Consider the following 12,920-nt stretch of genomic DNA (forward strand, 5'->3'; position numbering starts at 1 on the left):
ACGGATTTTAGTCGATGATGGTGATAATATCGTATTCAAAGGTGAAAAACCTTGCTTTGTTTCATGTTTAGTGACTCAGAGTTACAGAACTTAGCCTTTTCCCCTGCCCACATCCGCTGACTCAGATTTGTTCTATCTATCTATCATTTTTCCACGTTCTGACCTTCTTCTATGAGATTCTCGGAGAAGCTGGTAGAAACTTCTCCCGGTGACGTCACCACGCAGAGCTCACCGCGGAGCACTCTGATTGGACGAGAGTCACGGGAAAGCTCGAGAACTCACGAGAAGTCAGCGAGGAACGTATAAAGTCACTGTGCCGGTTAGAGACCCTGACGTCAGACCACCGACAGGAGCTGGACGAGACAAATGCTACAGAGGAGAAGAACAAGAGCTTCATTCATCTTCTAAACGATCTTCATCTGTCAGCGAGAGTGAGTTTCATTTATAGTTTATTTGAAATAATGTTCTGTTCAACGAAATTAGTTTCTTAAATATTAGGCTTAAGAAATATAATGTTCAGGGATACTTTTAAAGTTTATTTAATTAAGCTTCATTCATTAGTGGCTGGACGAAAACTCAAAAATTACAATTCCTCTACATCTTTATGAAATAAGCTTTATTTTTTAACTTTTTATTTAAGTGTTTCAGTGTTGTTCCGGTGTTGGAAAAGTGTCAGTTATAAAAGATAACTACTGCAGTATTTGATTTAAAAATGTTTAAATAAAACCTTATTTAAAAATCTACTGATTTTTAAATAAGGTTTAGACATGAGGTGGATTTATATCTGTACCCAGCACCTAAAATCATGGCTGCCTTCTAGAAAATACAGTATTAATCGTGCAGAGTCACGAGACCATATTCAATAATAAATATATACTCAGTTGGACTAGGGAAGACTGTACTGATTTATTTTTAAATGCAGCAATGTTTAATGCAAGATTTAAAAAATCCATCCATCCATTCGCTTCCGCTTATCCTTTTCAGGGTCGCGGGGGGCGCTGGAGCCTATCCCAGCTGTCATAGGGCGAGAGGCAGGCATGATTTAAAAAAAATTAGTTATATTTAAAACTTAAAATCTCAACATTTGCACAAATTGTACAACTTTGTTATTTTAAGGACCCATAGTTTGACTTAATTTAGCGCTCCATAAACAGAAGTTGTTGTTGCCTCTGTCAGTATTTGTTAATGTTCCTCTCTGATGTTTTCGCCTCCTCTTTAGGAGACTAAGTCAACGTAATCAAGATGTCTTCAGCTAAAGGCGTAGCGATCGGCATCGACCTGGGCACCACCTACTCCTGTGTGGGGGTTTTCCAGCACGGGAAAGTAGAAATCATCGCCAACGACCAGGGCAACAGGACCACCCCCAGCTATGTGGCCTTCACAGACACCGAGAGGCTCATCGGGGACGCAGCCAAGAACCAGGTGGCTCTGAACCCCAGCAACACTGTGTTTGATGCCAAGAGGCTGATTGGAAGAAAGTTTGATGAACCTGTGGTGCAGGCGGACATGAAGCACTGGCCCTTCAAGGTGATTTCAGATGGAGGGAAGCCCAAAATCGGAGTGGAGTACAAAGGGGAGGACAAGACCTTCTACCCCGAGGAGATCTCCTCCATGGTGCTGGTGAAGATGAAGGAGATCGCAGAGGCCTACCTGGGCCAAAAGGTGTCCAACGCTGTCATCACGGTCCCGGCATACTTCAACGACTCCCAGCGACAGGCCACTAAAGACGCGGGCGCCATCGCGGGCCTCAACGTCCTGAGGATCATCAACGAGCCCACGGCGGCCGCCATCGCCTACGGTCTGGACAAAGGCAAGTCAGGAGAGAGGAACATCCTGATCTTTGACCTGGGTGGGGGCACCTTCGACGTGTCCATCCTGACCATCGAAGACGGTATCTTTGAGGTGAAGTCCACGGCCGGAGACACCCACCTGGGCGGAGAGGACTTTGACAACCGTATGGTGAACCACTTTGTGGAGGAGTTCAAGAGGAAGCACAAGAAGGACATCAGCCAGAACAAAAGAGCCTTGAGGAGGCTGCGCACAGCTTGTGAGAGGGCCAAGAGGACCCTGTCCTCCAGCTCCCAGGCCAGCATCGAGATCGACTCTCTGTTTGAGGGCGTCGACTTCTACACCTCCATCACCAGGGCTCGCTTTGAGGAGCTATGCTCCGACCTGTTCAGGGGAACCTTGGAGCCGGTGGAGAAGTCCCTGAGGGACGCCAAACTGGACAAGGGACAGATCCACGATGTCGTCCTGGTGGGAGGCTCCACCCGAATTCCCAAAATCCAGAAGCTGCTGCAGGACTTCTTCAACGGCCGGGAGCTGAACAAGAGCATCAACCCAGACGAGGCCGTGGCTTACGGCGCCGCCGTCCAGGCCGCCATCCTCTCGGGTGACACCTCTGGCAACGTTCAGGACCTGCTGCTGCTGGACGTGGCGCCTCTGTCCCTGGGTATCGAGACGGCCGGAGGGGTTATGACGGCCCTGATCAAACGCAACACCACCATCCCCACCAAGCAGACCCAGACCTTCACCACCTACTCCGACAACCAGCCCGGCGTCCTGATCCAGGTCTACGAAGGAGAGAGAGCCATGACCAAGGACAACAACCTGCTGGGCAAGTTTGAGCTGACGGGGATCCCGCCCGCCCCGCGAGGCGTCCCGCAGATTGAGGTCACCTTCGACGTTGACGCCAACGGCATTTTGAACGTGTCTGCAGTGGACAAGAGCACCGGCAAAGAGAACAAGATCACCATCACCAACGATAAGGGCCGACTGAGCAAAGAAGAGATCGAGAGGATGGTGCAGAACGCAGAGAAATACAAAGCCGAGGACGACCTTCAGAGGGACAAAATCGCCACCAAGAACTCCCTGGAGTCCTACGCCTTCAACATGAAGAGCAGCATGCAGGACGACAACCTGAAGGGCAAAATTAGCGAGGAGGACAAGAAGAAGGTGGTCGAGAAATGTGACGAGGCCATCGCCTGGCTGGAGAACAACCAGCTGGCTGATAAAGAGGAGTACCAACACAAGCAGAAAGAGCTGGAGAAAGTGTGCAACCCCATCATCAGCAAGCTGTATCAGGGAGGGATGCCCACTGGTGCTACCTGTGGAGAGCAGGCACGAGCCGGCTCCCAGGGTCCCACTATTGAGGAGGTGGACTAAAGAGGCCCTGAAGATGGACTCTGAGCTCACTGGGACTGTTGAACACTCACATCAGACTCTTTAGCTGTGGGCCACAAAATAAACTTTTAACATATTTTAAGGCGAGAAAGCAGCTGTGTAAATTACAAATGTCTGCTTGGTTTATCAAGAAATCGTATATTTGCAAAAGTGTGCCGACGTTTTCGGAGACATCTGTTACCCACCCGCTCGATAGCAGGCCGGGGGGTTCAATGGTCACTCCAGCCGGCAGCGGACTCCCGGCTTCATCGTTTTCAGACCCCCGCTCTTTTGCTACTCAGGTTAAACATGATATATTAGTCACTCAGATAACTTAAAAATGTAATTGTTTGCCTTTTTTGGGTGTTTTATTTGTTCTGGAGTAAATCGGTTTGGTTGATCAAAGTTATTAGATTATTAGATTAAATAAACTTTAATAATCCATCGACTGGGTTCCTCCGGGATTTTCTCACAGCTGAATAAACGTCAAACAGAAAACTGATTAAACAGAAGTGTGAGACGGTCGAGAATTTACGCCAGTGTCCTGTTATAGTTTAGACAGCAAGGAGCAGACGGCCGAGTTTATTAAACTCCACCGACACAGCGGTGACGCAAATCTGAAGGCTAGACCGTCCCATTTCACAGCCTCGCACTTCCGGCCTTCTCAGTCTTTGAAGGACCCGGCCCACGTACACCGCGAAGGCCGGGTCCTCCGAAGGATGCAGCCGACATTTTGGGACACAGCTTTTGACTTCAAACTATTGGCCTCATGTTAGTTTTTGTTATTTATAATGTGTAAATGAAAAGGTGAAGGAACCACTATACTTGTGTTTATGAATTTTAATATTCTTGCAATGCTGGATTTTGCAATAAAAACAGTCATTAAATACATTTATGTTTTTCTTCGTTTAATTTACCATGTTGTCATACATATCACTGCATTTTGAAACATTTCTCCATCTGAATTTTGTCATCCGGTTAGACCAGAGATCATTAATACTGAATTTTTGTGCAAACTGTTTGAGGCCTTTAGGTAAAAAGAGGATCAGGAAACCATCTCTGTACAAGGATAAATCAAGAACGCATGGCACCGCATATATGAAAACATGCACTGCAGTACGCAGAAATACCACCAGATGTCACTATTTAACACCTTTCAGAGCCTGAATGACACTTTTTTTTTTTTTTTTTATCAGAACTGAGCAGCTTTACAGCATTCATGCACAACAATCAATACTGCCACCACCTCTCATTTTCTTTTCCCGGTAAAGACAAACTCACATAATTTTCTCATTAGTGTACGGTGAAATTGGTTTCTTTTAATTTTGAACAAATTGAAAAAAAAAGTATGCACAGGACTAACTGCCACAAGCTGAAGAAATAAGTACAGATCAATCAAGACATTTTATATTACTTACATAATTTAGCTGAATAAAGACATTGGTAACCCACAATGATAGTAAATGTCCTGTATTGAAAGTCGATGAGAAAATACTGAGTAACTGGAGGAAATTTATGACAGAGGACTGCAGCTTAATGTTACTATTTAATGCCTAATATTATGATTTTTACTTTTTAATGCATAAAAAAGTCTGATTAGGCACAACTGGAATGTTCCTTTTGCTGAACCAAGAGTCCGAAATGGCTGCAAATGGGTCAATCTTTAACATGTCTAAAATACGAAAGGTCAAAATATTTTCTATATTGTAAGATCTGAACATGTTCAGCTCTGTCTGTCTGTTTATCAGTGCCACCATCTCCAGACCGAAGATCACTATCCTGTAACCTTCTCTTTCACTCTTGCTGCTCTCCTTCTGTTTCTCATCATGCCTGACAGTTGGCTCCACCCACTCCACCCGGGCTGCACTCTCTTCTTCACCTCTCTTGTGCACTCTCTGTTGTTGTGGATGGTTGACCCCAGGTATTTAAACCAATATACTTTCGCCACCTTTGCACCTTGCATGTTTTTTTCCCACCAGTCTACCTCTCATCAGAATCAGAATCAGAATACTTTATTAATCCCTGGGGGAAATTATTTTTTGTTACAGTGCTCCATTATAAACAAATTCACACACCTGTGACACATGACACACAACACCTTTTGCTTCCACTGACTTTTATTCCTCTCCCTCCAGAGCATACCTCCACTTCTTAAAGCTCTCCTCTACCTACTCCCGACTGTCACTACAGATCTGAGTGTTATCTGCAAATATCATAGACTAGACCTCATCTATCAGGCTGTCCATCACTATGAAAAAATCAGCACACCACCTCACATAACATACATGTACACCATATATATTATTTCCTGTACATTCATTATTATAATATTTTTACAGTATCTTATTAGCTTCAGGAGATTTCTACATAAATCCCTGCTGTAGTTCATCGTGTGAATAATCTTTCGTTTTTAAAGCTCTCCCTCTCCGGCTGAATTTATAAGTTCTGGATATTAACCGCAGTCTCGTAAAAATAATCATGAAATCAAGCCTTGGAGCGTTTGTACTAGATTATTAATATCATGTAGGTCGGTTTATTTATACCCTTTTATTTGTGAAGCGGGACCCTTGTCGGAAGTAGAAGACAGCGGTTTCCGGTCACCGCTCTGAGTCCCGCCCCGCCAGCCCGTGCCATCTTGTGTTTAGCAAGAACAAAAACGGGGGAAGAAAACACGCCCGGCCCGGGGACGGGGCGCGGATTTTCAGGCTGCTTTTTATGCTTTTTTTTTTTTCAGAAAAGTTGGTGCAGCTGGACAGTATGCTCGGAGGAGCAGCGGCGTGGAGAAACAGCAGCCACACCCCGCAGGACGGCTCCGGTTAATGTTAGCTCTCAGGCTATCCGAGCTAAGCTAACCAGTTAGCAGCGGCTAAGATCGCAGGACGAAGGCGAGCCTCGAGTCTGAGCCGGTCTGTGACATCTGGAAACCCCGCATTAACTTCACAAATATCAGCAGCGACCTGGGTGGAAATGCCCCGGACGTGGTGGTGACTGTTTGCGGAGAGGGATTCCGGGCTATGAGGATTGAGGTCTACTATTAGCTCGGCTGCTATCGGTTGTTTTTCGGTTCAGAGCGGAACCACAATAAGCCGCGGTGAGTACCGTTAGTTAGCGGCTCCACACGGGCTAAGTGGAGGGCCCCTAATGTGCCAGTGCTTTTTTTTTTTAAAGATATTCGTAAAGAAAAATAGTAAAAATGTCACCGTAGTTAAAGTATTTGTGATCATTTTTTTAGCCGTTAAGAGAGAGATGTTAAAGTTGGGAGTTTGGCGCAGTAAAGCTGCAGGTATTTTTTGAAGTTGTTTTTAAATTACGGTCCTACATTTTTCTGTTGCTTTTCTTTTTTTTTCAGGTGTATTTAGTAAGATAATTGATAATTACGAGCGAACCTAACAAATCCAAGCTAGGACACGCAGCCATCTAAATCTGACCCAGCAGTCTCCAAGCAGTCGTTCGTGTAACTGAAAGTATATCAGTGTTTTTAGAGAAACGATCTGAGTTTAAATGCCGAACAAAACAGCCAATAACCGGCTTACTAAAGCAGCTGATAAGATATCTGTGAGGGTGGAGTGCAGGCCGGTTTGGAGCTTCTGTATCCAAATCAAACTATCTTAATGGATGTGAGGTTTCCGTTTTGGACCAGCTCTCCATGCAGTGCTTATGTAAGCCTTAAAATCAGAGCCACACATCTCCAGTGTCCTTATTTCCTCCTAAATAACATTGGAGAAATTGGGTTTGTTATAAAGACCCCAACTCTCCTCCTCCTGCCTCAGGAGATTTGGCATCAAGTCACGGAAAAGCATTCAGCTTTCACTTTGTGTAACTGTTACATGTTTGTGTTGCCCCAAAGGAAAGTTTGGGCCACACACTCGTATCAAACCTCTTACGTTTGACTAAATATGAGCCATTGGCCTCCACATGACTGCACAAGGCTCGCAACATCTTGGCTTTAATTATGCAAAACTGTTTGCAGCTTCGAGCTAAAATTCAGCCATGTGATTGAGGTCATTCAGCACCACTGACGCACAACATTTCACATCATGCTTTGTTTAAAAAGAGCAGTCTGTGGCTCTGCTTCCCTTTTTCCTTTCTCTTGATTTTATTGCCAAACAAAAATGTAACTTGACTGAACTAGTGTGAGTTTGTTTTTCCATGTAGGAAGTTGAGGAAACTTGCTTTCCTAGTCTTGCATGTTCAAGCTTGCGGGAGCGGTCCCGTTCCTCAGAACAGGGACAAAAATAGAAACCACGAGATGTCTTCTCGCCTCAGAAACGATGGCTGCAGTTAACCGTGAACCTGAGAAGTCAAACAATAATGGCGACCGACCTTTGTTACTCGACACGCAGCAGCATGCGTCCCAAAACTCGAGTCTGATGTTTCATAAAATTTTACCTAGCCATGAACACAACAAAGACCTTATGCAACAGAGTCAACATGACCCCATTTGAATGCTGCTGTTATTTCTACTGTGATCATCTTTGTCAGGCATCTGCACAGCCTCAGAAATGCGTTAAAAAAGATTGTAAAGGGCCCAAATGTCTGAAGTGTTTTTAAGTAATACGAAAGGTTTAAAAAGAGAAATTTGTGGAGACGTTTGTCTTTGAGGTCCACATGAGGCTGTTACCTGAAGCAGGTGGCAGTAGGCCTGGAGATGTCATCTGTTGTGGATTATACACAGATAACAGAATCAGTGCAGTTTTAAGTGGATTTTAAACATTTTTTTTATTTAGGTCTTTGTCAGACTAACGGGAAGTAAAGCTGTAAAGCTTCAGACCACACCAGAAACATTTAGATCGTACGAGGTCTTTTATTTTGGAAATTGGCCTGGTTCTCTTCCTGTCCGCTCTGAGTCTGGCTTTTTCAGCCGCCATCAAAACCAAGTCTGATGCTAATTTGAGCCACACTGTGGAGAGCTGCTTCTCAAATGTCCCTGTCACATACGCAGTCATTGTATTTAACACCTTTTATTTATCTTAGTGCTTCACAGGTGACTGACGAGCCAATGAGAAGGCTCAAAATGTAATTCAGCTGAACAGTTGATAAACAGCTTAAAGATGAAACATCAGTTACATTTTAAAGTGGTCTGTGAGCACAGTAAGAATACATAAAAACAATTTGAATTAAACGTGATTATAAAAATACAGTAATGCTCAGGGTTGTTAGAATACTAGGAAATCAAACTCTGTACTATCCGATTTCACTACCACAAGGGAGGAAATGGACAAAATTAAAAAGCATAATTGTTTTAAATAAAGATTTATGGACCCAACAGATAAGATGCCTCAACACTGCTGCTGTTCAACAAGCTTTTAATAATGGAAATATTTACTCACAAAGGGTGTACAGAAATAAAATAAAAAAAGAGACATGAGCTCAGCTAAAATAAATAAAAATGTCTTTCCTGATGACATCCGAGGTAATGTGAGATAAAATCCATCAGAAAGTCAAACCTCAAACCTCAAACATAAGAGGAAATAAAGAGTACCAGAATTAGAGCTCGGCCATATTATACCGTTCACGGTAATACCGTTAGGCAACGATAAGAAAATGAAATATCGCGATAGAATATGGGCATGCGCAGTGCCTTTGTTTTCATACGCTAACTAACGGCCGAAAAAGCATGGCGGCGACGGAGAATGAGAAGGAGAAAGCGGATCGTTGAGTGAAACGGATGAACCAGAACTGGTTTGTAAAAATGCTGCAACTTCAGGTTTAGCTTTCGTCTGTCAGATACACAACAAAGCAGATTTTTTTTGTAGAACATGCAAGCGGCCGTCGTTATTGCCGTACTTGTTGGACTAAGGTGCTCGTAAATCTGGGAGTAATCTGGGTCCTAAAGTCAAACGAACACTGCAGCATCACTGAGAGTTAAACTGTCTAAATTCTTTCATCTTTAATAAAACGATCAGCGTTGCTGCTTTACCAGGTGTAACTATGAAGTTTAACATCCAGGCAACCATGAAAACAGAATTCATTACATTTAACAGAGTTAGAAGTTAACAGGAAGTTAGCTTGCTAGCTTCGCTAGTTACCCAAACATGATGTAGCATGTTCTGACTGAGAGATTTATGAAGCATTCAAACGTACAGCTCTGCTATCACTTCCAACATAAATGAAGACAGAAAACTAAACAGCAGTGACGTTTGTAGGGTTACTGAAGTTGGCTAGCTGCTATATAATGATGTGCTACGTGATCGCTAGCGACACAGCTATGTTAGCATAACACAGACCTTCCCAAAGTGTCTGGCCCGCCCCCTAGGGGGGGGCGCAGAGCCATTGCGGGGGAGGGGTGGGGTGGGGGGGACAAAATATGGGTGTGTGTGGTTGGAGGATGTGTGAGCGCGTGCACGCGCGAGAAGGGGGAGGGGGCGCAAACATTTTTCTTGTAAAACAAGGGGGGCCCAGCAAAAAAAGTTTGGGAACCACTGGCATGACATAAACAGTGAAGCTGGAGGACGAACACTAACACTTTTCCACTCGATAAAAGTTAACGTGAAGGTTCCTGATGGTTAGAGACAAATGCTTAATGTGCATTATATTCCCGTGCACCTTATGGTCGGAAAAGTCCGTATTTGACTTTTTTATTTGGCACACTGCAGTTTAATGCTGCAAAGCTCCTCTTTTTAACTTCAGTGGATATTATACATGGTTAACTCAGGATATGTCGGCACATTTCTACTGGAGATGCCTTTGGTTAACTTTCATCAAGGAATTTGCATTTGCACTGTTAAATGTTTATATAACTTTAATGCACATAAAAACAGCAGCTTATTTAAGTGAAAATAAATGGATGGATTTTTTTTTTTTTTGCGCTAGTAAAGTTGTGGAGTTGTATTTTGTCTCGCATCAATTATATCGTCAGTTATATCGTTATCGCAAATTTTCAAATATATATCGTGATAAATATTTCTGGCCATATCGCCCTGCTCTAACCAGAATCAATAAACTAATCTCTGAATAAAATGATGCACATGCAGTAATGAACACCCTTTAACCGTGGTATTACCATTGATGTTTCTTAGTTTTCCAACCAATAGATGCACAAAATTCACAGCCAAATATTTATCAAAGTGGATTTTTAAATACTTTAATACCAGCATCTGGTTTATCAGGCGGGTTCGCCTGGAAAAACTTGAGAAATAACACTATATTGTTACTGATATCAGTGTTGTCTCATTTTAAATTGAAATGCTATAAAATACTTCCAACATTGCTCCTACACATCTACAGTTGTTCAGTAAACGGAGACTAAAATGACATATTTAAGTTTTGTTTCAAACGTGTGATTGATTTCTTATGTAGCGCTGAACAGTAAAGCAGAGAATAGAGCAGTAATGATTACTGTTGGATCTTATGTGGAGATTTAAACCCATTGTGCAGTTGTTGTAGTGTTGAAGGAACTCAGTCTTCAGTTTAGGTCTTTAAAAGCATTAAAGTAGAATTTCAAAGGGTGTTCAGATATGCAGTGAAGGCTGACTGACACGATAAAGGCCTCTAGTTTGATACCACAGACTAGTTTCCCCTCTGCTGTCATATTTTCAGACGGGTAGTGTTTCTTCTGACTGTAGCGGCAGGCTGTCGAGTGCCACGCCATACATAATTGTAAATTGCTTCACTGTGTTTAGAAGCGCTTTCAGGTCAGGGGGGCAGGATGGTGGGAATCTGTCTCCACCTCGGGGACAGAGCGGGCGCGTTGTTAAACGGGAATCCGGCGGCCGGCGTGCAGAGGCCTGGTTAAGCTGGCGACTCTTCTCGGGGCTGCAGCTGACGCTCAGAGGATGAGCGCCACATTAACCCCGTTACAGAAGGATGTCAATAAGCACGGCTCAGTGTGCAGCCTCAGATTACATCCACCGCTCTGATGATTCGGCCTCTCTCTTTGGATTTTTGTGGATTTATTTAAATCGGTGTTGATTTGAGTCGGAGCGTAACAGCGAAGTCGTACACTGATCTCCACATACAGCAGCCAAAACACGTGCCAGGCATTTCATTAAATGCATGTCATGATTCTGCTCCTCCCTCAGACCCATTTTCATGGCAGAATGTAGATTTGAATCACTGAGGAGTTCCTTTCATTTTCTTATTTCTGCTCGAGCTGGAATTTGTCAGTTCTTGCAGCTATAAATAGCTTAAAGCTTTGAGTCGAGTTGGAAAATTTGATGGAGAAATTTGTGCCAAGAAGCTAAAACATCTACATTTCATTATGTCTGCATTAAGACGTGGTAACGGCTTCCCTTATGACCTGTTTATGAATTATTTAAATGGGAAGGAAGAAATCGGTCCAAACTGAGCTTGAACACTAAGCTTATACCTTCATACAAATATTAATGTGTATTTGAAACGATTAATCGCATCCTTTAATCATCAGATTGTTTTCTGGTTGTTGACTGAATGTGAGGCCCATCAGAGTCGCATATTCAGAGCTGTTGTTAGAAGGCAGTGCGTTAGATAAACATCACAATCGTCTCTGCTGAAGCTGCAGCACCATGTCTGTGACCTACTTCGTTGGCGACACGCACGCGTGCGGAGTTTCTCCGTTACAGTTAATAATGCACACTGATGCAGCAACTTAAGGCTAAGGGGAGTGGCAGTTATGTGTAAAGTAAAAAAAAAACTTTACAAACGTGCTACAAGCATGAGCCCCGCCTCTCGGGCAGAGGAACCCGTCCTCTCCAAACCAGCAACACAAAGGGAACGACCACGGTGGCCGAGGCAACGCAAATGGATGTTAGGAGCCTCAGACACCTCAGAGAAATTAAATGAAGAAGAAGAACAGACGTAAACAAATGTGTCGTGTGACGTAGCAGCGCACATTGTTAATTATAATTCTAGAATCTATTCAATTCAATTCGATTTAAATCTGGGAAATTTTGCCTCAGACAGTCAGAAATATTATAATTCAGATCAGCACATTTACATATTTTTGTATCTATAAAAAGGAAGCTGACACACGCAAGACTTTATCAAAGGTGTGAGCGTCACAGCAGAGGCCTTTGTGTCAAAGCAGCTGAAGATAAAACAGAAAAACATGAAGCAGATTTTCCTGTTCTGGATTTTATAAAAATATTCTGCAGTCGATCAAAAAGGGAAGAAAACCATTAATCAGCACATGAACATCACCTCTGAAGTTACAGCGGTTTTATTACAGACACAGCGTTTTGCATTTTGTATAATTTTAAAACGTTTAAATTTGTTCAGTATTGAACGACAGAAATTAGGTTTTTCTTTTCGGAAGTACCGTAATTGTCGGGCTATAAGCCGCTACTTTTTGCACAAGCTTTGAACCCTGCGGCTTTTAGTCAGGTGCGGCTTTTCTATGGATTGTCCATGATTTTTGTCATATCGTAAGATGATTTGTTTTGTTTGTTCCGCTGTTGTACGGCACTACGTTGCCTGGCGGAAGGATCGGGGTTCAAGAGTGGTATGTTAGTCACATGTCCGTCCGCCAGGCAACGTAGTGCCGTACGAAGTAGCGCGAAAAACAAACTTCAAAGTAGCGCTACGCGTTCAGCGGGAGGCGTGGATGACGAGCGGCGATAAACTTGCGAAAAGCAAGTTATGCCCAACTCCACCGGTGGATTCTGACAGCGTGGAAAAGTGCGAAAACATCCACGATCACCAACGGATTTTGAAGGGCTGGACTGCTGCATGATGGAGAGGACACTGCCACGGCCCTTCTGAGGGTGTTCGACTCCGACAATGACAACGAGGATTTCTTTGGTTTTGAAAGTGACAACGAAGGAGAGAAGCGGAGAGTGGAT

General features: G+C 43.5%; 2 protein-coding genes across 4 annotated transcripts in view; both read left to right on the plus strand.

Moving 5' to 3' along the window:
• The first annotated feature begins 315 nt into the window (after positions 1-315).
• Positions 316-4,053, plus strand: LOC146712038 (heat shock 70 kDa protein 1). The gene is made up of 2 exons (XM_085455154.1): positions 316-431; positions 1,220-4,053. The coding sequence occupies exon 2, from the start codon at positions 1,243-1,245 to the stop codon at positions 3,163-3,165; it is 1,923 nt and encodes a 640-aa protein (XP_085311280.1). The 5' UTR covers positions 316-431; positions 1,220-1,242; the 3' UTR covers positions 3,166-4,053.
• A 1,705-nt stretch (positions 4,054-5,758) lies between these two features.
• taok2a (TAO kinase 2a) overlaps positions 5,759-12,920 on the plus strand; it is a 29,334-nt gene continuing 22,172 nt past the window's right edge. For 2 of the 3 annotated variants that reach the window (XM_085455156.1, XM_085455157.1), the window contains exon 1: positions 5,760-6,253. The gene's annotated coding sequence lies outside the window, so the exon portion shown is untranslated. Of the gene's footprint in view, positions 6,254-12,920 lie in introns of all 3 variants that reach the window. The other variant, XM_085455155.1, reaches the window with a different exon arrangement.

This window comes from Copadichromis virginalis, linkage group LG4 (genome assembly GCF_057382275.1).
Source record: "Copadichromis virginalis isolate Kocher_CV1m ecotype Utaka linkage group LG4, C_Virginalis_male_GT1.1, whole genome shotgun sequence".
NCBI lineage: Eukaryota > Metazoa > Chordata > Actinopteri > Cichliformes > Cichlidae > Copadichromis > Copadichromis virginalis.